We start from the raw sequence: 25,116 nt of genomic DNA, 5'->3' as shown, positions 1-25,116 counted from the left end.
ACCAATGTCTTAACCATAAAGAGGGCTGTTAGGATAGCAAAATGGAAACTAGGAAGTGCTTGACAAGCTCCGTGATCTTTGTGCCCTCTTTGTGACTGTAAAGGGCTATACAGTAGCCCCAACTGAACAGGGTTTCTAGGCAAGCCCAGAACATTTTACCACTTGAAATTTATCATAAAACATGCTGAAAATAACTAATTTCCAAAGTTACAAAATGTATTGCCATTCCCAAAGTGAAAAAAAAACAACCCAGAAACGTCAAGAGATGACAGACTGCCGATGTGGAAGTCCAACGCTAACACACATTTTAAAGCAGGAATTTTAAACATTATTTTCACATAGGTGATCCAATAACAAGGTGAGAAGTAGAATGTCACACTTAATAACAAAAGCTGGCACATGGAGAAACTGCTAGGGCTGTATCCCTAACACAACTGCTGACTATATTAAGAATTGATTTTTCTTCAGAGCTCATCTGTAACTAAGACAATTCTCAATTTTGTAGCACAACATCTACAAAAATGTAGCAATGCAACATTAATGCATTCGTTCTGGCAGCTTGTTTTTATTCTGTTGGTTTTTTACATTCTCTCAGGAAAGAACTTCTGTCTTTCATAATCAGTTACTCTTATGGTGAAGTTCTCATGTTCTTATTCAGGGCTCGGGAACAGGATCTGCATATTAACTTCAACAGTGTGATGACCTGTTACTACGAGCGATGCAAGGTGGTACAGAAGCCTAACACTCAGGAAACACAGGCCAAAGATGGGCCATGGTCAGCTGCAGTGACTCACAACTGGCAGATACTTCTTCACCTGTGCCGGAAACCCGAATACTGCAACAGAGCAGAAATGTCTACCCAGAACAAAGAGGGAGTGGTAGTGCAAACACGCAAGCAGAGCCATACTGCATCACAGCAAAGATACAGGCAGGTCTGGATCCAGCCTATGATGGCAGCCAAGAATGGACATGTAGGGAGGAGATCCCATATAATCCCGGGATAAAGAGTTGCAACATTTAAAATGCTTATCCCCAGTTAAGTCGTAAGTGGCCACCCCCCCACCTGCTTGAATGGCAGCATTCTGACAACGCCTGGCGCTCTCTGTTGCTTCTCTTTACAAAGTAACGTGGCACCGTAAAGCAAATTGCACCCCACAGGATGTTACCTCTCCAGAAGAAATCTTCACTGTCTGGTTTCTGCAGCTTAGTTCCCTCTTTTTCATAAGCATTGGAGAAAGAAAGAAAAGGAAGGTGAAACTGGCAATGGTGCCATTAAGGGATCCCTCACCAAGTGCCAGTTCCCTGCTGCACAAAGGAGGAAATGACTGAAGCATGGTTATTTATTACAGGACTTTGCTCCCAGTTCAGCATATATGTAATCTCCAAGTCAGGCACATCCAGTAAGCAGGAAGGGTAATTCTTGCCTGGGTGAACCTTAAACTTCAGTCCCTGTATGCCCTTTATTAATCATGCAAGTGAAAACGTGCAATAATTGTAAACGTGAGCTAGTATAGCTAATACCTTAATTCTTGTTTTCTTGCTTCCTAGGTTCAATGTAGCTGCACTGTATGATGAGAAAGACAACAAAAAGCCTCCATGTCGACAACAGATTCCTGGGGCTCCTGCTGTAGTTCCATATCCAAATCGGAGGTAAGCATTCAAGCATGGCAATAAATAGTTGGGAGTAATGTGTGTTTATCCTAGTTACACATTTGTGTTTTAGTATTAGCCTCCTTACCTGAGGCTTCTGTTTAAGTTTTACAGCAGTAATGAAGACGTGCAGAAATAGAGCACAGGCCCTTCAGGGCTTGGAGACTTAGAGAGAGGCAGGAAACCACAAGAAAGAGATGAGAGCTTTCTGAAAGTTTCTAACTGGGCCAATCATTCTCACTCAAGGATTTTGCCTCAAAGTTCTTTAGCAGACTTACTTCTGATACAACCGTTTTTAGAAGAAGTCTATGTGCTATATGTGGTTAACAAAATTTCAAGTACTGATTTTATTAGATGAAGGTCAAATATTGACAAATAAATTGAAGTACTGAAGCTTTTTGTGTAATTAGACTGTAGGGGAAAAAATGCCATGCATATTTCTTCAGCAAATGAAACATACCTGCTTAAATTCCAAACTGATCATGTTTTGGGGCAGAGAATCTCATCCTAAAAATATATAAATTTTTAATGCTTGTGATCAAGATGCAGTGGGGGTGCTATTTCAGACAGAAGTACAGTATTTCTGTCCTAGTACATTATATTAACTGCATGAGACGGAAACATAGGGAACTCAAGACAGTCTGAAAGAAAAGCACAACTCATTGTGTGGCTGAAATATGTGTTGGAAGGGAGATGGATTTCCACAGTTAAGTGTAAACATACTCAAAGAGCCAGAAAACATAAGCTGAAAGAGCAGAGACTTGACATACCAAGCAGAAGCAGCCTAGATGCTTTGTAAAGCACATGTACCTAATGAGAAATGAGCAGGCGGCTTGCTAAAGGCTTCTTCAGAGAAGTGCCTGAGTGAGCAGGGGTAGCTCCAGTTTGGGAATTCACTGAGCTGTGCGAACGGGGAAAGGCAGGAGCTCGCCAGGAGTGAGCAACTCTTGTTTACTGCTGAAGACAGAGGTTGGTGAGGGACTGTGCTAGGCACAGGCACATTTGTAATTGTAATTAGGGGTAATTTGTAGTAAGGTCTACGCTGACGAATAATGCATTGAGAAATGCAATAAATTAAAATTGGATAATCCCTGGTGAATTTAATCCTGCTGTTGTTCAGAGCAATAGGTCTGTCTGGATAGACGTGTTAACAAAATTGCTTCTTCCTGACAGCTTCCTAATTAAGAGATTGATGTCAGGATCAAAGGGTTTAATTTGCACATGGCCACTACCTCTCACATTTTCTCTCCAGCTAAACCAAAGTGGCCTCATCATTTCTGCATTACCAAGTCCTAGATGCCAAGCATCATTTTATGTTAAACTATTTTTTTTCCTGAGGTTTCTGAAGGGAGGCAGACTGGATATAACAATTTGCAATCTAAACTCTTAATTCAGAAACCCTTCTGTCTACACTAACCTCCTTCCCTTCCTCTAAGCAGATTTGTAGCTTTAAGTCACTGATGTCTGTTAACTCTGAAAGGCTCACTGCAGGAACAAAGCAAACTAAATAAGAAATACATACCAGTAAAGGATTTCCAAGTGCATCCCTTGGTTGTCTTGAGCATTCTATCCCTCAGGGAAAGGCTTATTTCATTCCAGCCAGTTCATGATGTACAGAGGTGCAGTGGTGGGGCTCAGGGATCTGTGTCATTACACACCTTCACACACGCCAAGTGGGTGCTGCTTACTCTGCTTGCTAGAAGGCAGGTCATGCTCCCCTACCGTGCAATCCCATTATGGTCTGTGTCACTCCATCCTTCCTTTTGGGATGCAGCCAAGATGGTATTACAGGAGTATGTTACAGGCCGCTAAGTGCCAAGTTCTCGCGTATGAGGGACAAAGACGTGTGCATGCAAGCGTGCATGCAAGTGCGCACACACACCTTACCTGCAGAACAGTTGTCAGAATTGGTGCCCAGTTATTCAGCACTGCTGAGGTGAGGTTAAGACACAGGCGCACCCTCTGCTGTGTGGTGCACTTGGCGTGTCACAGCGCTAGGCTCGGGGTTGGGAGGTTTTGTTGCAGAAAGATAGGAGTTCATAACTGTTAGGAAGGAACCTCTGTGCCTCCTTCCACTTTCAGTAAATGCAGAAATTATCTATTCTCTCATCAATGCAGCTTCAGCACAGCTGGAATTCGGGACAGTGGCTTGTTATCACTGCAGAACATGACACATATTTAGAAATCATGGATTTCCAAGGAATACTACCGTTGTACTCTGATCCTGCTTGGAACTTTAATATGTGATAGACTTTTGTGTTTTCTAGGCACGTTGGTACAATTTCCAGGTACCTCAGTACACATTCTGCAATCTTATTTTTTGTTAGTTTCTATTTATGTTTCCCCTTGCCCGTTATTTTCTGTTACATTACTCCCGACTTGTTATTTCCTACCTTAGTGCTTTGGCCTCAGAGAACTTTATTTACTGTGTTGTAATGAGTCACATTAAATTTTTCATGCTGCCTTCTGTTTAGTCAGCTGTAGAAAGCCATTACATTTCTTTATGGAAGTCAGATAAGTGAAACAATGGGAGCTGCCCATCACATACTGGCACACACCTGCTCCTTCCAGAAAAGGTCAAAGTGAAACCACACAGTGCAAAGAGCTAGAAGCCATAAAAGTCATCTAGCAGCAGGAAAGAAGGACGCGATACCATTACATGTGGTCCTGAGGATCACTAAGGGACCTTTGCGGCTATCTGGAAACAACCTCTGGAGCTACAAAGAGACATTATCTGCATGTTTTGTGTATGCTGCTTTCAGGGTTAAAAAAAAAAAAAAAGGTTTCTGCATTATTTACTAAGAATATAGGATTGTATCCAAGAAACACCTGACGCCACTGCCAATTTCTGCTTCGAAGTGAAACACTGTAGATGTTAAGTAATAACTCAATTCAGAGAGTTCAGCTGTATGTAACATGGTTCACTGAACTCTCTGCATTGTAATTGTGCTTGCTGCTGGAGTGTAAGTTTTAGTTAATGGCTTAACCACTCTGCCATTCATTCTAAAGTGCCTCTGGTGCAGAAGAAATAATGACTCATTTTGCTCAGAGTCCCCAACTTGCTAAAGTGCGATGTCCCTGAACAGAAGCATAGCGTGTAGGATTATAAAAATCACCGTTGCTTAGAAATATGCCAAATGACGCTGCCTCAACAGTTTTCTGCCCGTCACATTAACCTGTACCCCCTTAGAAAATGAAGATGTTTTGTTCGTCACAGAAGAAGAAGAGAGGCAGGTGACCAGCACTGCATGCATTTATTAAGCTTTCCATTTTAAACAATGCCTCAATGACAGAAGTCATCTCTAGTAAGCCTCTACTGACATATCATAGGTGTGCCAAATAACTGAATAGTGCAACTGTTCAGAGGATAGAGGTTGCTAAAAGAGAACACAACAATTCCTGAAAAAAGCAAGAGGTCGTTCCGCCCCCGTGTTCACTCCAGAACTCAGCAGTTACAGGGGAGTTCAAGGCTAACTTTCAGTCAATGCTGAAGGCTAAATCTGGAGAACCACCCACACATGAACTGGTTTGAACTGCAGCTTCAGCTAGGACAGGCAGACCTAAATTTGCTGAGACAACTAGTCCCGTTTCCACAGCTAGCCGCGGGTCCCCTCTTGGGCCAGCTGTGACATAAAAATTGTTGACCCCCACCACGGCATCCAGAGCCCACGTGCGTACCTGTGCCTGAAAACTGGGGTTGCTGCCTCCTTGTAGAGATTCACACTAATTCTTGCTAACTGGATTTGAAGGGAGCTGATAAATTCAGTTATCACTTAAACGGCGAAATCTTTTCTATTCAAGGCAGTAGATGAAGCTCTCAATGTCCCATCCTTTGTCAGTGTAGGAGGCATTTTTACTGCTGTGCCTTGGGCAGAAGGGAGATGCTGGGTCACTGGTGTAGCTCAGGGCTGGGGGTTTAAGCAGGCATCAGGCGTTGCCTGGGGTTTTGTCTCTTGGAAGTTCTCACACACCTCAGACAAGAAAACATCTTTATTAAAATAACCACCATTTTACACTTCCGTAAAGCTGTTCGTTTCCCATGTTGATGGAAGGGCTCCAACTAGCCTTTTTTCCCTCAAGCGCTCCTTCAATTTCCTCAGCACTTCAGTTCTCAAGCTCAAACCAAACTATTTTTTACCAAAAACTGCAGGAAAACGTTTCGGGAGGGGGCAAAACCCCCACCGTTTTCTACCTCGCTGCAGTTCAGTCGGCCTACGTACGGGAGCAGCGACCAGCCTCCAGTTTCCCCTCACTGCCACCCCAGCTCAGCTCCGCCGAACGGGCGGCGGCTGGAACCGCCTCAGCGCGGGCGGCGGGGCGGGTAACTGCGGCGGGGCGGGTAACGGCCGCGGCCCCGCGCGCCGCGCCCCCTGGCGGCCGCGCCCCTGAAGCCTCGCGAGAGCCGCCCCTCGCGGGGGGAAGGGGGCGGCCGTTCGTAGCGCACGCGCGGGGCGGGTGCCGGCCGTTCGGGGCAGAGGCGCCATTTTGGGCCTGTGCGCGGCGGGAGGCGGCGGTGCCGGGAGGCGGCGGGCCCTCGTGGCGAGCGCTGCGCTGGGGGCTTGGCCCCGCCGCCAGCCCGCGGGGCCTCGGCGGGGAGGCGCGGCCGGTGCCACCGCCATGGAGGGCGAGTACTACGGCGGGGACCAGTCAGGTAGCGGCGCGGGAGCGTCCCCCGCGGGAGGGACGCCCGGGGCGCGGGGCCCTGTGAGGGAGGGCGCTGGGCACGGCGGGGCCCGCGGGGATCGCCGTGCCTTGGCCGCCTCCCGCCTGCCGGGGCCGTTCGCCTGCCCCGCGGTGTCACGTAGCGGCGGCGGCGTGCCCGGGGCCGCGGCTCGGCCGGAGGGTGTGCGGGGTCGGGCCGGGCCGCCTCTGCCCCGGCCGTGGTCAGCGGCCGCCGCCGGGGCTCTGGGGTGACAGTGGCGGGGCCGGGCCGGGCCGTTGGCGCGATCGCGGCGCAGCCGCCGCCTGATCATGAGTTCGGTGTCTTGCGGAGTGTGTCAGTCGGTGCGTGCATGCTGTGAGTAGCTCAGTGGTCTCTTCTGGGATGTGTGTGGTGGGTTTGTGCCGAACCTGCCCGGTAGGTACCCTCCGTGTCTGTGTCAGTGCAGTCAGAACTCGAGTCTGACTGTAGCGCTGCCTGGCTCCCTGTTGATCACCCCTGTCAGTGCTCTTCTAAACACGGGGAGATGTCACTGAGTGTTGCTTTTCTTTTCTTAACTTCGGAGTAGATGATGGTGGAGCTACTCCAGTGCAAGATGAACGAGATTCAGGATCTGATGTTGAAGATGAAGGAAACGAACAGCACTCTGGGTCTGAGAATGGAAGTGTAGGGCACCATTCAGAGGTACTACTGGAACTTTATCTAAAGATTGCTGTCCTGTACATTGATTTTTTGTTGTTGTTGTTGTTTGTTTAAAGAGGCATTCTCTCATAACTGACACTTACATATTCATTCAATTGTTCTTAAGGGTCTTGTCTGGCAGAACTTTACCGCTAGAAAGAAATGCATCAGATAAGTCTCTTGACCAGTATGTAGGATAGGGTCTTTTTTAATTGTTCTTGTTATAATAGTATTCACTGTTTTGTACTAGGAAAAAGTTTAACATTGTTAATAATTGATTGCAAGAAGGTAAACCTTTTGCGTTTGAAAATCTTAAGCAATGCATTAAGAGGAATTTGGAATTGTACCTCAAATTTTGCACCATAGTGTAAAACTACACATTGTGGGGGCATAGATTTCTGTAATAAAGAATAAATGCTCTCCCATTTTCCATCTTTCCTCAGCTGTGAGCATTGACTCAAGTCTATTTTGTGCTGTATTTTTCATCTTGCCATTCACAAAGGAGCAGATCATTACCATGTGGAGCAGGAGCAGGTTAAGGTTCCTGAATGGGATCTGTTCTTCCTCTGAAGAGGTTCTTGATTTGAGAAGCCTGTGCTGTGAAAAGGGTGGTAATGCTTTGATCCAGAGTTGTTTGGGGGACAGTCACTTAAGTTGTGGTTTGATTGTTTTGGTTGAAAAGAGATTATGGTAAAAGTGAAGGTACCTTTTAGATTTCTAGGACAGGTTTGGAGTTAATTTTGAGGAACTTCTTGTTCCTCTTGATGCAGAATTACATCAGGTCTTAACTAGGAGGGAATAATTTTGGCCTGTGAACTCATGTCCTCTGCCAGCAAAGTTACATTATGGAGAACTTTTTGGTATTCGTAAAAACTGTAATCAAAGTCATTGCATTCTGTTCTGCATATTTTGTTAGATTTTATGTAAAGATCAGGATTGACTCTGACAGGGTTTTCACTGTTACACATTTTTAAAATTGCTTAAAATTTGGATTGTGTGATGTGATGTACTGCATCAGGCGGATGTGTCAAAAGGCTCAACTCTGTTGTGGTGTAACTTGCAATCTTACCTTTTTGTTTGATTGGCTGGTTTTTCTTCTGGTGGCGTTTTGTTTTGTTTTTACTACCATGCTTTTATTGAATTCATACTCCCCTCAGAGTTAGAAAGTAGATCAAGATTTTATATTTGTATAAAATGAAAGTTCTTCTCATGTATTTGAATTCCAGTGTAAAGCAGATTTGGAGGGGTTTTTTTGTTTGTTTTAAAAGGTGTTACTATTGATTTGGTGCAAGGCATCATCTCTTGTTGTGACAATCAGGATTTTGGTGTGGGAGAACATATGCTTTTCAGCATGGGAGAAATAACTGTCTTTCAAAGGGATTTAGTACTCCTGTTTTAATGAAAAAAGAGTGGTGATGAGTGCATGGAGAGTCATGTTGCTGTTACAATAACACTAAGCTTTTCTGCTGTGTATGAAAACTTAGTCATTTTTTCTTACTCTTCTATACTCCTGTGGGATTTTGATTTTACTTACTGTGGCAATGTAGTTAGAAATCTGGCCTAAAGGACAGGTAGTTGAGTATTACTTACATCTTCAGTATGTCTTTTTCAGATTTAAATAACCAGAAAGTACTAGGACCTATTATCATTGTTAACTGATACTCTTCGTGTGCCTGCATTATTTTAAGGGCTTTGTTCTGTGATGGGTGTTGAATATTCCTCTGTAGATAAAATACTGAAGAAAGTACATTAAGAAAAAAAGAACAAAAGAACTGAAACACTTTTCTGCCCAGTAGTAAATGTGAACCTTCATGCTTTAGTGCTTTGATTCAGTTCAAAATTTGAGTATTTTGTTTTGTTATAAAGTCTTGCATTGTTTCCCCTGCATCAGACTCCAATATGCAATGCAATACAATGCAATAATGTGGAGCAGCTGTCTCCTGAAAGGGAGTAGCTTTCAGTGATTTATCATATTATTTACCCTAAATATTCTTTCATCCTCTTATTTCCTTCATCTTTAGGAATATGTGGGAGGAATGACACTCAAATGTAGTAAAACCTTTGAGACAGCCTAATCAGTTAAGTCTATTTAATTACTATTTCGTCTCTAATGTAGAACTTGGATGTAAAGAACTGAAGTTTTAAACTTTCAAACTTTTTTTTCAGGTTCTTAACTTTAAAGGAAAGGGGAATCCTGAGGAATTACTTATGTAGGTCTCAGGTATGTGGGTTTTTCTTTTCCACAATTCTTTTCTGGCTTTCCTTCCCCCAGTCCCACTTTATCTATAAATGTTCTCCTTGATGTCCTTATCAATTCTGCTTTAGACAAATAGAATTAGATAACACATAGTTTTAGTACAGTAATGAACATGAAATCATGTTTACAGTGTTTGTACAAGTCAGGTTCATATGGAAATCTTTAATGACTTAGATTCTTACACTTTCACCAAATCGCTGCTGTCTTCATGAATTAAGTTGTAGTTTGACTGTGACTGTTAACAAACATATATAAATATCTTACATCTCTGAAAAAAACCAAAAACTTGCTGATCTGCCTATGATGGTTATGTATGACTTAGTTTACCAAGTGTCATTCATGAGAGTGTAGTGGATGGGTCAATTTTGTTGAACTTACTAAATTATCAAAGTAATACCTCTTAAAAGTGACTGCATGTTGATCCAATAAACTACCTGCTAACTGAAATTTTTATGTAGAAGGATAACACTGTAAATTTGATTGTGATGTATTCCTTATTTTATACTGTACTAAAGCCTCATGTTATAGAATTGTTTCAGTTACAAAAAAATTAAGGACATCTCAATTAAAATGTTTATAGATAAAGAGGAGGAAGAAAAGAAAGCAAAGGAATTAGAGAAAAATACAGTAGCAATTACCTGAGACCTACTTGTTTTTAAGGATGTCTGATCTTTTATTTTAAGTATTTGGAAAAGGAAAACGAGAAAACTCCAAAATTACGTACTTGATTTCTTTGAAAACATCTTTTTAGAGACGAACTAGTAAAAAAAAAACCAACGGTGGGTGGGGAGACCATCCTTCAGAGTTTAGTCATCTTACTGTAAAGTTGCATGCGCTTCTTATATCAAGTATATTGCAAAACATTTACAGATTCGTTAATTGTATTCAGAAGAACTTTGCACGCTGGCTGTGGACAGGGCCTGTCTGTTCTGTGTAGGCTCTGAGCGAGTCAGCTCTGCTTCAGGAGATGCTCGGTTATGTTAATGTGCTGAGTCTGAGGTAGCAGTCGTCTCTCTGCCGGGCTTACTAACTTGACTAACATGACTGTGTGCTTTTTGTGTTCACTCTGGTTGAGCTTTCCAGACTCAGGACTAGAGTAGATGGTGCCTTTCTGCCCAGTCTGTGTCGGGGCACCTGTATTGTCCGAGTGGTTCTGCTGGAGGTGGTTACGTCACAGTAGAGTTCAACGGCTGTCACCGCTGGGATTCTGTGGTGCAGAGCACTGTGTAATCACAGTGTGAGCTAATTAGGATGCATGTCTGCTCTCCCTCCCCTAACATCTTCATTCTCAAGGGTGATTGTCAGTTTGTAATAAAAGAGTAGAGATTCAGTATATCTAAAGTGCTTTGGTAATAATGCTGTATATTTGTAATGACTTCTTGCCAAGTATTTTGCCTGGGAAGTTCCATGTAATGTAGTAATGTATACTGAATGAGTGGATGTATAACCTGCAGCCATGCTTCCAGCCTTAGGAACATTTAAGAATCATTAATTCCAGTTGTTTTTTAGTTTTGTTCACTAGATACTTTCTAGAGTGGAAGGTGACAAGCCCAAAATTATTAGTACCTCTTAAGCATTAGCTATCTGAAATCAAGAGAAGATAGACAAACCCACCAAAAATTAAATGGTAGGAAAAAAAGGGTTAAAGAATTTCTATTATTATAAACATCAATTTCAGTGTAGACAGCTGCATTTCAGTACTTGTCAATGACCTTACCTGTAGCACTGCTGTAAAAGCTGTTTCCTGTTGTTTGCAACTGCAGTTTTCTTCAATCTTAAATAATACAGTCAAAGAAAATGTGTCCAGTACACATGTTGGCTTATGTGGGAGGTACTGGGCAGGAGAGGACAATCAGATTAATCTTTTTTTTTGGGGGGGGGGGGGGAAGAGTAAACAAAATCCCATAACAATCTGAGAGCAGTTGAGTGTGTGTGTGTAATCTTCCTCAGCTGAGCATCCTCTAACTTCTTAATCTTCATATTTTATTCTTTAAAATTCCAAATTTGGGTTTTAACAGACTCATGTTTCCTTTTTGTAAGGAGAAATGGGAAATACTGAGTAACACCGCCAGCATGATTCAAAACACTGGCATTGCTGGAGAGACAGGGACAAGCAGTAGAGTGAAAACTACTCACTGGGATTATCACATCAGCTATTTTGTAGCTAGCATTAAGTAAGGTGGAAATAGTGAAGTTATATTTGAAGTGCATGTTTTAAAATTATATAGGCCTGATTTTTTTTGCATTGTGTTAGTAACTTCCTGTTAGTGATGCTGCAGTAATTTAGAAGTTACTACTTTATCAAGTGCTAGCCAAGGAATAAATGCTTAAGGTCCAAAATCTTAAAAAGCAATGTTATTTTCTACTTGGTATAATTCTGGAGGGAGTAGTTCCTAAAAGCAATTAAGAAGGAATTTTAAATAACATTAATTTTAATCATACATTTTTGAAGAGTGTTTGTTGTAGGTGTAGGATAAATACAATACACCTGCATTGTTTTGTAGGGCTCTGAATGTGGAAATAGAATGACCATAGAAAATAAAAATAGAAAGTCTGTCTTTCCAAGGAAATCAAATTGCTGACAAAAAAGCTTTGGAAGCTCTGGGACATACAGGTCTTAAAGAATCTCCTAGGACAATAAATACTTAGTTTGCAAATGTGGAAGAAGTCTATGGCTGAGACAAAATCACCCTTGAGGAGAGCCTGGCCGAAGAATGGAGTTGAATATGTAGGAAAGAAGTTCCTTTTACGGTATTGTTCTTTTCAGTAGAAAATGAGATTGTGACAGTGACTGTGAGAGGAGTACTGAGTTAATTAGACGCTTAAACACTCATTTCATTTTGTTTTCTCAGGTAAATGCAATTGAGATTATTTTTTTTCCAAGTAGAAATTAGATGTTGTAGGAAAGACAAAACAAGATATTGTCAATAATGATATTGATAGGTGGCTTGTGAAAGGTTTTTCCAAAAATGGAGCGTGTGGCTCAGTATTTTTTGCCATGTAAAAAAAGCCATAAAGGATTGAAATACAATCCTAAAGTTTTAAGGAGATCAGTCTATTTGTGCATAATTACCTCAGGTGTCTGGATCGGCATGGGAGCTGTCAGTTTAGGGGAGAGAAGTGTTGGCTCTGTTCTTACAATCTTACGCATTGAAGCACAAAACTTTTGTTAACAGTAATACTCTGAAAGGTTTGACTAAAACTTTATTCCTGTTTTTTCCTGTGCTTTTGGTCTTGATGACTTCTTAAATAAGTTTCCTTGGCAAAGAAGGGAAGGGCGCAAGCTCTCTTGAGCTTCACTTAGAGTAATGCACGTGCAGTTCCAGTAAAAGGTATTTAATTAAAAAACCAGATATTTGAGATCTTAAGAAAAAGACAATGATAAGTGTGAGATACTGTTTCTTGCCTTATTACTGGGGATTTGGACTAAACCACTTTGAAGGCCTGACTTTTTAAAATAAAAACACTAAGCATTTACCCTTGAGGAACTTGTCCCTTAGGCATGTTTGAGTGGTTTTTATCGGTAACAGTTTCCAAAATATGGTTGAGCTGCAGGGTGGACTGACTTCCACTGATCTCTTAATATTTTCCTTGGTAAGAAATATTTTATAGTCCTTTGATGCAGATTGTCTAATATTTATTTCTGTGTAGAAAGTATTTCAGTTTGTAGTACCTTGGGTAATTGAATTGGAGGAAAGACAAGCAAAAATTCAGAACATTTTTTTGTTTACTTTTAAAGTGGTTTTTTTTGCTTAGTTGCCTGAGATTATTTTTCTCTTTCAGAATGAACACAGTGATGGAGAAGATGACGGGCAAATGGGAGAGCCTCATATGACAGACTCTGAAAATGAAGATATCCCAAGGCAAAAAGACAGTGACTCAGATAACGAGGAGCCTCCAAATCACAATGTAAGTGATTCGGACAATGAAGCAGCTCATGGAGGCAAAGACAGTGATTCTGATACTGAGGACCGACCAAATCGGCATTTAAGTGACTCTGAAAATGAAGATGCCTTAAATCATCGAGCAAGTGACTCTGAAAATGGAGAACCTCACAGGGATCACAGTAGTGATTTTGAAAATGAAGAATCGCACAAGCAGCCAGCCAGCGACTCGGAGAGCGAGGAGCTCCACAAGCAGCCAGCCAGTGACTCGGAGAGCGAGGAGCTCCACAAGCAGCCAGCCAGTGACTCGGAGAGTGAGGAGCTCCACAAGCAGCCAGCCAGCGACTCGGAGAGCGAGGACATTTCCAGACACAAACAAGAAATAGAGTCTGAGGATAGTGATGGGGAGGAGAGGAAGGAGGAGGTGCAGAATGATTCTCATCATTCAGATAATGAACATGTAAGGGAAGGTTTTCAGGGCTCTGACAGTGAAGAGGAAGCTCCTAAGAGACGAAAAATATCAGATAGTGATGAAGAAGAGAAAGAGGAGGAGAAGACAGTGAAGAGGAAAACAGCTATCCTTTCTGACAGTGAGGATGACAGTGAGAAAACACGTAAGGAACTGTAGTGTGAAAAGAAAAATGCGATGTGACAAGCTGTAGTGTTAGAGTTAAATCATTGGTTTTATGTGAAGAAAGCATCAGATAAATATGAAATCACAAGGCAAAGTTGGTTTTTAGAACACAAATGTGTTTGTAGAGGCTATTGTTCTAACTGCATTTCTGTGTGAACGTATAGCTAATACTTCTGAGTAATAAGTAGGTGTAATAGAAATAAGAGAGAAGACTGCGGCGATCTTGCTTTATACTGGCATCTTTGTCATGTTGATTGTTCCTGTTAACCATTTTTCTGCTTTGTTGTTACTTAGTAATTTTTTCCTCGGTTTTTTTTTTTTCCATATGCTAGGGGTGAGAGTCAGTTTTGAAATTACGAGGTTTTATGGGTAGAGGTATGGAAACTTCAGTTACTGACTGAATAAAACATATTTTAGAATGGGTGTATTTAAGACATACCAATGGTTTTGTGTAGGAAGGCTAGTCAGCTTCCTTCTTGTCCAAATCGAGTTTGAGAGGATAGTTTTTTGAGAGTAGCTCTTGTCACCTCTATTACTAGGACATGTAGTAATGCTCCTTTCTGTTGGCAGCTGCAAAAAAAGTACGAATCCTTTCTGATGTTGAAGAATCAGATAGTGATGCTGCTTCAGTAAAATCTGACAAAAGGAAGAAAAGTATTGTATCAGATAGTGAGGAAGAAGAAGAAGAGGAAAGAAAAGAGAATGCTGGGAAGAAAAAAGAAGAGAAAGATCTGTTTGGCAGTGACAGTGAATCTGGGAATGAGCAAGAGTAAGTGCTTCTGGGAATATGAATTCCTTTGGGGTTGCAGGTAGTGAGACTGATCATGAATGGAGAATGGATGAATGCCAGCCAGAGAATGATAGTCCACCCTCATTGGTGGTGTGAAGAGGAAGGTCAGTAGCAGGTGGCAGAGTGAAAGGTGGATCTCCACACAGTCACTAGAAATTTTGCAGAAAATGCACTTCTTACTGTTGCAGTCTAAATAGACAAATGTTACTGTTACCTTCACAGGAACCTGATTGCAGATATATTTGGAGAATCTGGTGATGAGGAAGAAGAGGAATTTACAGTAAGTGTTACTGCAGATGTCTCTTGTTCACTTGCTAGATATAACCTTCATGGGAACGTACTCCAAAATGACTTTGGGTTTGAGCCCATGTTCAAGGATATGCTGTATCAGGAGGGAAGCTTTATCTACTGGACTCACTGAGGTAGCATTTGGATTAAATAGCATTTACAGCTCTTCTGTTGGGAGAGTTATTGGTGTGAAAGTCATAGGTGGAGTTAGGAAGCCTTTGTTCCTCTTTCTTCTAGATCCTCTGCAGACTTGCCTGAAGCCTTTTGTCAGGTGCTTAAGTAGGTGCTCAGTCTTAATCTGTACACTGTCTTTAACCATCAGGGTTTTAACCAGGAAGATCTGGAGGAAGAGAAGGGGGATGTAGACATGAAGGAGACAGCAGATGACTCGGACTCTGATGATAACATCAAAAGAGGGAAGCAGTAAGTCAATATGTTACGTATTCCTTTCTAATAGCAAAATGCAAGATTTTAGTGAAAGGGCTCCTCCAAAGACTGGCTAGCTAGACTTCATAGTTTAGAAAGGCATGGGACGGTGTTTCTACAGAAAGTGTGCTCTCCTAAACTGTGACGGAAGGTCCTCTCTCAGCTTGTGCAGCTTAGTCCCGTGGCACTCCATAGCAGATTACCTGTCCTCCAGAGAACAGTATTTCATGGTTCACATCAAAACCTGAGTGAAATTAATATCTAATCAAACAAGCATCTAACTACTTTCAGCAGTTCAGCATTGGAGTCACAGATGTGTTTCTCTGGTGTAAGGGATAAGGTATGACAAGACTTGCCATCAGCACATCTCCTGTTTCCTTTCTGTCTGCTCTAGTAGCATCAGAGCAGTATATTGCAGGAACAGGAAAGCTAAATCTGTGAGCTTCAGCGCATTTTGAACACTGGATGTTACATATGTGCATGTCGTGAATTATTTCACCAAGGTCTTGCAGACTTTTGAGGGCAGCTTAGAGCCACTGAAGCCATTTGCTAATTTCCCAGCTTGTATACTGAGGATAACTAATTACCTTACAAGGACGTTGAGACACAATGCTTGTAGACTTCCTGAAGAATTTTTGAAGAGTTACGCTATAGAAATACAAAATCATTTCCTACAAAGACAGTAAGATCAACCCTTTTCTGACCATCAGCAAACTCTCTTCCTGCATTTCAGTATGGACTTCATGTCAGATTTTGACATGATGCTGCAACGAAAGAAGAGTATGAGTGGCAAGCGTAGACGAAACCGTGATGGTGGAACTTTTATTAGCGATGCAGATGATGTGGTCAGTGCTATGATTGTGAAGATGAATGAAGCTGCTGAGGTGAGTTCTCTAGGCTCCAAAGACACCTTAAAATCCACTTCCATTCTATGGGAGAATCTTGTGATCAGTAAAATACAGAAATCTGGCTGGTACTCAGGAGGAGTAATCTGTACACTATGGAAAGCTGCTGATGTGTAAACGTTTAAATGTTGTTTTGCTATTCTGAATTAAAATACTTCTTCAGTTGAAATTTGGAGGAAAATATTTATTAATTTTAAAGATTAAAATTAACTTGCTAAACTTTGATCAGCTGAGATCAGCTGCCCTATAAAAAGGGATGTATGTATGTTCTGTAAACTACATGAATAAAGGGACTATGTTTAAATTTCATTATATAGTTACTAGCATATATAGTGTGGGGAGGAGGGGTGGAGAGAGTGATCTGGGAGACAACTGAGACTTGGTCTTGACAAGTAAGTTTTTTCTCAGACAAGATGATAGCCAGATGTTTCAAACGAAGCCGTAAAGTTTGAAATGCTGGAGAGGAGGAAGAGCTGAGCTCTAGTATTGTGGTGTCTTTAGTTATCTAGGATGTGCCTGTCAAACCATTCTGGGGCGTGAAGAGGGGAAGAAGGGCATTAGAAGAATCTCTTTCCTTGCAATAAAAAAACATTGTGCAGAAAGAGCCTCCAGTGAATTAAGATGCGTGGAAAGGAATTATCACAGAAGGACACAATTCTGTTGATTGTAATGTCTTTTTGATATGGGAGCCTAAGTACTGAACAGGTAGTGACATTATGGCCTTAGATGATAGTTGCTTTGGAACACAGACTGTTGCACATGATGCATGTTGTGTGCTCTTACATTACTTGTATCATGCTTCAGCCTAAACCTCTAGTTTATCCAGTTACATTCTTAGCTGCAGTGAATATACGTTTTCTCACTTCCCATTGTTTTGGTTAGTTATTTTTTTTTGTTGTTCACATGAGATTTTACAAACAAAGTTTGTAGGTTATCTCTGCATAGCTGAGCATGGAGGACTCTGCAGACCTCCAGTTTATTGCAGTCAACTTAAATCATGAAGTAGAAAAAAAAATATTTAGCGGGGAATTTCCTAATGTGATGCTTTTAAGGAAAACATTGGCTAAGGTGGGGACCCTTTTTTTAAGAGAAGTCATCATACAATATGTTTGGGGGCTATAGGAGGATGGAGCAGGGTACAAAGTTAGTGTAATCCTGCCAAAGTTGCACTTGTTTAATAGACTAATCTTTTTGCTGTAAATGTTGTACAGGATGAGAGTTGCTCATTTCTTTTGATTAACTTGCACTGATTCTTCAAATTTCTTACAGGAGGATCGACAGCTGAATACACAAAAGAAACCAGCACTAAAGAAATTAACTTTGTTACCAACTGTAGTTATGCATCTTAAAAAGTGAGTTGTCATTCTCCCAGTTAATTATCATCTTGGGGAATATTAGGAATTTGGTAATTTTGTGAAGTGACGTTAACAGCTGTACTGAGTATGCAGTGAAACACTTTGTCAAGTAAATGCTGGAGCTGGGTGGCCTCAAAAACCTAAAATTCTATGTACTTTTACCTGTTAATTTAACATGAAACAAACTCAAATCCACTATTGTGCTGAAGGAACATCCCGTCTTAAGATTATTACATGACTTTTTGGCTTCTCTTTACTTTAAACTTTTTAGGCAGGACCTCAAAGAAACTTTCATCGATAGTGGTGTTATGTCTGCCATCAAAGAGTGGCTTTCTCCTCTTCCAGACCGAAGTCTGCCAGCACTAAAGATACGAGAGGAACTTCTGAAGATCCTGCAAGAGGTGTGAAATTGACTTTTAACTGTATTTGATTCATGGTTCTCCATTGAGTCTTACTTTGTAGATACGCTGTCTAGCTGAACAAAATTTGGCTGGGGAACTTCAGGCGCTCGATTGTTGTTATGAAAATTTTGCCCATGTTCACAACAAAGCACATAGCTCTGCTGGCAGCAGGCCAGAAGACATTTCTGAGTGTTGGAGGTGAGCTACAGACATGAAGTTCTCTGCCCTCTCTCAGGGAGTTGTGTGCTGTGGCATTTTCTAGATTCTTGATAAATCTAAACTGCCTAGTCACTTCCCTCCTTCTCAAGAGGCTCATACGTTGTGATTGGTCACTTCAGTTTGTCTTTGACGCGTTCATAAAATAAGTGTGGCATAGTCTTGACAGTGAAGCAGAAGTGACCTTTTTTTTTTTTTTTTTTTTTTGCAGCATCACTACTTGGCTTTGAGTGAAGCTCTAGAAATACTTCTTCTTGTGAAGTATTTGCAAGAGTTCTGCCTCAATTTAGATTATTTGGCCCTGCCTGCCTGTTCAGGTTTATGTGCAAAGTGTAGTGAAGAATCATTTGTTAAGTATCCCTGAGTTCTTCTCTCTCATGGTCCCTTCTCTCCAGCCTATTAAACATGTGCAGGGCACTAGAAAGCCCATCATACTCAGTGTAGACTTTCAGCATTTGTACCTAATCTGATTACTTGAATGCTTTTTCCCCGTGAGTTTTTATCTTTATAAAATGAATGCTTTGAAGGCAGTAACTCAGTTCTTGGGTAATATAAGTAGAAGAGCATTTGGAATAAATAGTTCTGGAAACTTATTAATTTTGTGTGTAAAAACTACGAATGTCAAGGCAAACTTCTGGGTTGTGGCATTTGATACTTGACCCAGTTCCTAGTGGGACAGTGAAAAGTGCTGATTTCCCCAGGCTTATTATGAAAGTGGATTTGGTCTTGGAAAGTTCAGTGGCACCCTTAATGTTTGGACATAATTTCTTATTATTTTCTGACTTTGTCTTTACCCCACAGTTGCCCAGTGTGAGCCAGGAGACGCTGAAGCACAGTGGCATTGGGCGAGCTGTGATGTACCTCTACAAACACCCCAAAGAGTCGAGACCTAACAAGGATATGGCAGGGAAGCTAATCAGTACGTAAACCTCCCTTTGCCTTGTGTCAGTGAGACTTCACTGGTAATTTAATTTTCGTGTCAGTCTCTCTTGCATGTTTTTTTGCTATCATCTGTAGTAGAATTAATTCTGCGGTGTAGGAATCTCACTAACCTGTTTCATCACATTGTAGAGCTGTAGACAAATGCTGTTATATGAACTTCCAAACACACCTTTTCCTGTTTCTTTCATTTCTGTTCTGAATCAGAGGATGGCATTTATTTTGCCCAGGTTCTCTTGGCTAGTTGTCCAAACCTCATGTCTATGCTACAAAGGCAGGAAGGTGCTGCCAGAAGACAGTTTATTCCATGGACTTTAAAAAGATCTTGGATGACTGAAAGTTTACTTCCTAAACAGCTGTAGTCATTGTGTAGTGCATTCCATCCTGAATGACTGTAAATTGATAATAAACTTAGGTTCTTTAAGAACTGTTTTGCATATTTCTAAAACCATTCACTGTGGTGTGCAGGATTTTCTGACACTTAAGAGCTCAGAGAGATTCTAAAAGGGCAGGCAACAGCAAGAGACTTTATGGATGAAAGCTCCTTCTTAGTGTCCACAAGGCTGGATTACCCTGAAATATTAAGGGCTCAAAAACATTTTTTTTTTGGTTGAAAGAGAGTGTAAATACTTGCCCTAAACTTTGAAAGCTGTCTTTGGTCACCAGAGTAGTTTGGAGATAAACTTCAGAGGCCCAGTGTTTGTTAACCAGTTTGTTGGGTATTTTTTTAATAGATGAATGGTCTCGACCAATCTTTGGCCTTACCTCAAACTACAAAGGCATGACAAGAGAAGAGAGGGAACAGAGAGATTTGGAACAGATGCCTCAGCGAAGGAGACTGAGCAGGTAGGAGTAGCTGGCAGAAACATGAAAACCTTTCTGTGTTAAGACTCCATCAAGAAAACCAGAGTGGTGTGTAAATATTAATTTACACACCTTTTACCACACTTGACTGTCTTTTAAAATTACTGTCTTTCTCTGTGTATAGATGCCTATAAAATTCTTTTTTTCTTGCAGCTCTGGCGGTCAGACTCCCCGCAGGGACCTGGAGAAAGTGTTAACTGGAGAGGAAAAGTAGGTTGGATGTAAAAATCTTTGATTAGAAAAAAGGATTTCAGTTGTAATTTGTTATGAGGTTTAGAGGCAATGGTTATGCAGTGTGTTTCAGAGATAGAACAGGCTATATTGCTTGTACTTCTTTCTGTAAAAGCTTTGTCTCTAACAGTCACACCTTTTTTCTGCAGGGCTCTTAGACCTGGAGACCCCGGGTTCTGTGCCCGTGCGAGGGTGCCGATGCCCTCCAACAAGGACTATGTGGTCAGGCCAAAGTGGAATGTGGAGATGGAGTCCTCCAGGGTAAGCACTGCCCCTCTTCTAGTGACTCTGTACCTCCAGCGCGCTCTGATTAAGCCCGGGAATCTGTCGCCTTCCTGCCGTGGTTCCTGTGTGTTAGTTCTTTTAAGTGCCTCTTCTAATTCAAGTAGACAGTAAGTTCTGCTATCAGGTGGGCTGTCATAAGTTCATCAAATACTTTCACTCGGGTATTGTTCCTGCTCTAATCAAAAAGAGATTTTCATGTTAACTCTCGTAGAGTTTCTCTCTAGGGTGAGAATCTGATTACAGGCCTCTTACTTTAGAGCATTTTGAACTAATGTTTCAATAAGTGTCGCTGATTTTTTTTTTTTTATACCTCTCCCAGTTGTTGTAGATGTTCTTTTGATAATATTCCAGTTGCAGAAAACTTTGAGGTTTTGGTAAACCTCAAACCAAGCCTTTTCCTTGCTTTATTTGGTTCGTCTATCTACCCTGTACAGTTTAAATTAAAAGTGGGGTACATGGTAGAACACATGTAAATGGAAGAAGTAATAATTGCTGTGCTTGCTGCTGTTATCTCTCCTTCTGTGCATTAATTGAGATATTGTTTCTAGCCCGGGACTATTAAGAGAGGTATTAGTCGCTTGGAAAAACACAAGAGACGGTTTGCTGAACAGAAACGACTCAGCAAAGTGCATCGGGCCATCAAGTTCAGCATTGAAGGCAACAGGATGCCCCTGTAGCCATGACACTCTGCCTTCCCCAAGTTTGAGAGGTATCCCTCAAGGGAGGTGTGAACAGTGCATGTGCTTCAGCTGTTGGCAGTTTGCACATACAGGAAAGGAGTGTGTACACCCTAACTTAAACTTGGAAACTTGGAAAACTCTCCTTGTGTTCTCTCATGTCTGTACTGTGACCTAAAAGGTAACTTGTACAGGAAAAAATAGGCTGTAGCCGTGGTACCTGCCTCAACAGCTTCAGGATACCCAAATGACAGGTGTAAAATGAATATACCTGCACTGAAAAGGAGCTTTGTACCACCAGTGGTTTTGAATGCTGTTCTGATGTAATAAGGTTCGCCAGGTTTACCTGAACTGACACACAGGAATTCGTAGCGCTTAGTACAGGACCACATGTCACTGTATACCACCATCTGTGGCTGGTGTTTCACTGGTTCAGAGCGCAAGGTATTTCTCACACCCACTCTTTCAAGGAAGCTGAGTGAAGTGAGAGTTAAGGGGTGTTTGACAGGAGGCAGAGAATGAGACCTCTGCAGAGCAGGGGGAGAAGAATCCCCTGCTGGGAATGCAGGGTGGAGGGAGGTCAGTGGCGTACATCAGTGCAGGAATGGTTTTGACAGTTTCTAGTCCACATTTCAGTTCTGTGAGCAGGGCCGCAACCAGCTAGTACTGCCAGGAAGAGGCTAGCGCAAATGGTAGATAACTGTTGAGTTTAAGCTTCATATTTTCGTGTTTTAAAAAATTACGTATTTTTAAAAATCACTGAAATTCCAGGTGCAATTTTAGTGAACAGTTTTATGAATAAAGTTTATTTAAAATCACTGTCAGGAGCATCTTCCTCAGGGATGGGAACAAGAGGTTTGGTTTCTGATAGATGGGGGGGTTTGTCAGATATTAAGTACCATGTTCTGGATATCTCTGTTTCTCCCAAACTCAAAAGGTGTGAAGTTCCCATCATTTGTTGTTTCTGTTGTCTAGTTAGGGGGAAATTGCTGGCTATGCATTGGAAGATCCTTCCTGTTTGTCTTCAGGGGCGTTTCTTTACAGAATCACTGTATTTAATCTGTGCAGAATAAATGCTGCATCATCTCAGTTTTTTGTTCGCAGTTAAAATACAGAGATGAAAGGCAGTAACTCCTCTAATAACTTGTATGGTCAGCTTAGGCATTTCTTTTGCTTCCCCCTACACCCTCTTTGTCCCAATGATCTCTTGCTTTTTAAATACTAATTGGTGACCTTTAAAATAAATTGCAGTTTGGAACTGATACGTCAGCTCGGTCCATCTCAGTTACAGTGTATTCATACCTAAAACCTTCCCCCCACAGGAAGCCTGTATGTGCCCACCACATTTCCGACACTGAACTCCAGCCGATACAGATACAAAACTATTCCAAACTGTAAATTCAGCCGGCATGTGAACAACTAACATTGTTATTAATCCCTGTAACGTGAAAGCTTTACTGTGTGATGTTTGTGAGCGCGACTGCCTCCATATACGTGATGCATATATTGGGGGAACCATTTTATCCACGTGGTGGGGAGAGGATGCGTGCGCGCATGCACACACCCCCCCCCCCACTCGGAACCAGTGGCTTCATCAGCTCCCTCTTGCAGGTTTAACCTTGCATGCATTGCTCTTCTTGAACCTCTGGGATGTCTGCTTTTTTTTCAGCGGTAATTATTAGTTTTATTTTTTTAAGTTCCAGGGGACCTCTAAGAAAGGCGTGAGTCGACTGGACAAACAGATGCGGAAGTTCACAGATATCAGGAAAAAAAGCAGATCGGCCCACGCAGTGAAAATCAGCATTGAGGGCAATAAGATGCCATTGTGACCCTTCACAGAATACCCCGTGATCTCTGCTGTAAGACAATACACCCATAGACTCTTTGGAGACCTTTAAATTTTTTAACAACTTGTTTGGGGTTTTTTTAGTGAATCTTTAAATTGTTGGTTCAGGTTCTGGTATAAGATGTTGTCCGAGGACTGTGAATATGGGGACTTCTTTCTCCTGATTGTATTTAAACTTGCTCTATTGTGTCCTTTGTACAGATCACGTATTTGTTGTATTGCAACACTTTAGACAATAAAACATCTGTTTTTTTCTGGGGGGCTGTCTGTTGATTCCTCAAGAGAATGTATGTGCGGACCACCTGGTACGTGGAAGAGCTGCTAATTGATGATTTTCTGTTTACCATTGGCCATTTCCTCTTTATCCAGTGCTTTATTAATCAGTTGTTCTGTCTTTGGAGATGTACATGTATTGGTTTTGATTATTAATACTGACCATCTTCCACTCAAAGGATTTCATTTTTCATGAAACACAATGTAAAGTTCAAGAGAAGACCACCAGACTGACCACTAAAAATTCCAGCGTCTTCCGGCTAAAATGCTTGCCCTGAGACGGGCACCAACATTTCACTGTCTTGATCCTCCACACGAACAGCAAAACCTTCAGCAGTGACTGCGATGGGAGAGCGAAGGGCTGCAGCTGATGGGCTCTTCTGTGATGTTTGATAAATAGATTATTTTGAACGTAAGCCAGACTTTGGAATGGAGGTTAGTGAGACTGCCGCAGGAGACTGAATGTCGGGTTGCCGGACACTTCTTTTTTGGGTGCTTTATGCAGCTCTTGGATTAGCTGTGTGGAGCCTTTGCTGCTGGGCTTGATAACGCTGTGACTTCATTTTGTAGAGTTGAAAGCCCCGTCAGTTTTCTTCTTTCGTTCGACTTTGGTATTTAGGTAGCTCAAAGGTGTGTTGCTGCGTAGCCCGCTAGCGAGTTCTGTGTCCCTGGTGCTACAGACAGACAGCGGAGCGACATTGTGTGCTGCTGCCGCTTTACCTCTACCTCTGAAAATGCTTCCGTCTGCTGAGCTTGCCTACAAGAAGAGAATGCTCCTTGTGTGGGTAACTGGCAGTCGGGATTTCAGTAGGAAAGCCACCTCCGTTCCAGAGGAGCGCAGCCCATTTGCTGTCGTATGTGCTCTGCAATTCTGGGAATTCGGGGTAGGGATCTGCGTGTTGGCTGGCTTAGAGGCGCTAAGTACCTCCGGCATCCGCTGGCACTGATAATGGAGAGCGTGTTAAGTACGTGGATGGTCACATTTTAAACATGCTCCTGTGAGACTGCTGGGGACTCACAGTAAAGCTGTGTGCTGGGCACAAGCCTGAAGCAAGAAATGAAGGAGGCTGCCTGTGCTGGATGGTGCCTGCTAAGGGAATTCTGCTACTAGGACTTCACCTACTCTTGCCAGGTAGGCTTATCGCACAGTAACCAACCTCAGGTGTGGGGTTTTAGCATGCTGAGATTTCCAAGGATTTGGGGTTTTTTTTCTCCCATTTTTAATCAAGAATTTATTGAAAGACAAGGGAATTCCTTACTGCTGTATTGGCAGGTGCAACTGTGAAAATAAGTGAACCACCAGCGTAAAGCTGTTCCTACCCATGTTCCTTTGGCCCTGAAGGGCTGGGGGTTAGGATGGGTATTTTCCCCCCACTTCTAACTTCCGTAGTTTGGTACTGCAGTCAGTCATGGGAGACTCTGGGCTACTTTTAAATCCAAAACCATGTTTCCTTACAAGTACTGACCCTGGTGGTCTTGTGCAGGCCTAATACAGTTTCTTGCCATCAAAATTAATAGCTCACACTACATGTTCTCAGGGAATTGTGTTAATGGACTTTTACAGGACTTTGAACAAAGCTGAGGAAGAAAACCACTCATGAATGTGTGCTGAGTTGGTTTTTTTTTTTTAATGTTTCATTTTTTTAAATGAAAGCATCATAGCGAATTGTAAGAAAGGTCACAAAATCAAAACATTTGCCATGGGTCACAAAGATCATACCTATTCATTGCAGCAGAAAGCAGCAGCAGAGAAAGGTGAGCAGTCAGAGAAAGGTACGCAGGAGGGGTAATGGCTTGGGGATACTAGTCTGGCCCACCGGTATTTTATTTCGTTTGTATTTTTGGCATTGAGCA

The 25,116-nt window shown here is 41.9% G+C and overlaps 2 protein-coding genes across 6 annotated transcripts in view; one reads left to right on the top strand and one right to left on the bottom strand.

Annotated features, from left to right (window-relative positions):
* Positions 1-3,863, bottom strand: part of MYO7B (myosin VIIB) — a 55,946-nt gene extending 52,083 nt beyond the window's left edge. For 2 of the 3 annotated variants that reach the window (XM_027779558.2, XM_027779561.2), the window contains exon 1: positions 3,173-3,863. The gene's annotated coding sequence lies outside the window, so the exon portion shown is untranslated. Of the gene's footprint in view, positions 1-1,166; positions 1,388-3,172 lie in introns of those variants that run through there. The other variant, XM_027779559.2, reaches the window with a different exon arrangement.
* Positions 3,864-6,111: 2,248 nt separating this feature from the next.
* Positions 6,112-23,246, top strand: IWS1 (interacts with SUPT6H, CTD assembly factor 1). Of its 3 annotated transcripts, XM_055817113.1 has the most exons (15): positions 6,879-6,994; positions 9,013-9,069; positions 9,158-9,212; positions 13,032-13,746; positions 14,337-14,535; positions 14,779-14,836; positions 15,167-15,267; positions 16,004-16,154; positions 17,445-17,527; positions 17,802-17,931; positions 18,949-19,066; positions 19,821-19,932; positions 20,104-20,160; positions 20,331-20,442; positions 22,841-23,246. In XM_055817113.1, exons 4-15 carry the CDS (start codon positions 13,065-13,067, stop codon positions 22,970-22,972), a joined length of 1,935 nt encoding a protein of 644 aa, XP_055673088.1. In that variant the 5' UTR covers positions 6,879-6,994; positions 9,013-9,069; positions 9,158-9,212; positions 13,032-13,064; the 3' UTR covers positions 22,973-23,246. The 3 variants fall into 3 exon arrangements, with proteins under 3 accessions (XP_055673087.1, XP_055673088.1, XP_055673089.1); XM_055817112.1 differs by lacking the exons at positions 9,013-9,069; positions 9,158-9,212 and adding an exon at positions 6,112-6,301; XM_055817114.1 differs by lacking the exon at positions 9,013-9,069.
* The last annotated feature ends 1,870 nt before the right edge of the window (positions 23,247-25,116 follow it).

This window comes from Falco peregrinus, chromosome 12, assembly GCF_023634155.1.
Source record: "Falco peregrinus isolate bFalPer1 chromosome 12, bFalPer1.pri, whole genome shotgun sequence".
Classification (NCBI taxonomy): Eukaryota; Metazoa; Chordata; class Aves; order Falconiformes; family Falconidae; genus Falco; species Falco peregrinus.
This window is presented reverse-complemented; position numbering and strand designations above follow the sequence as displayed.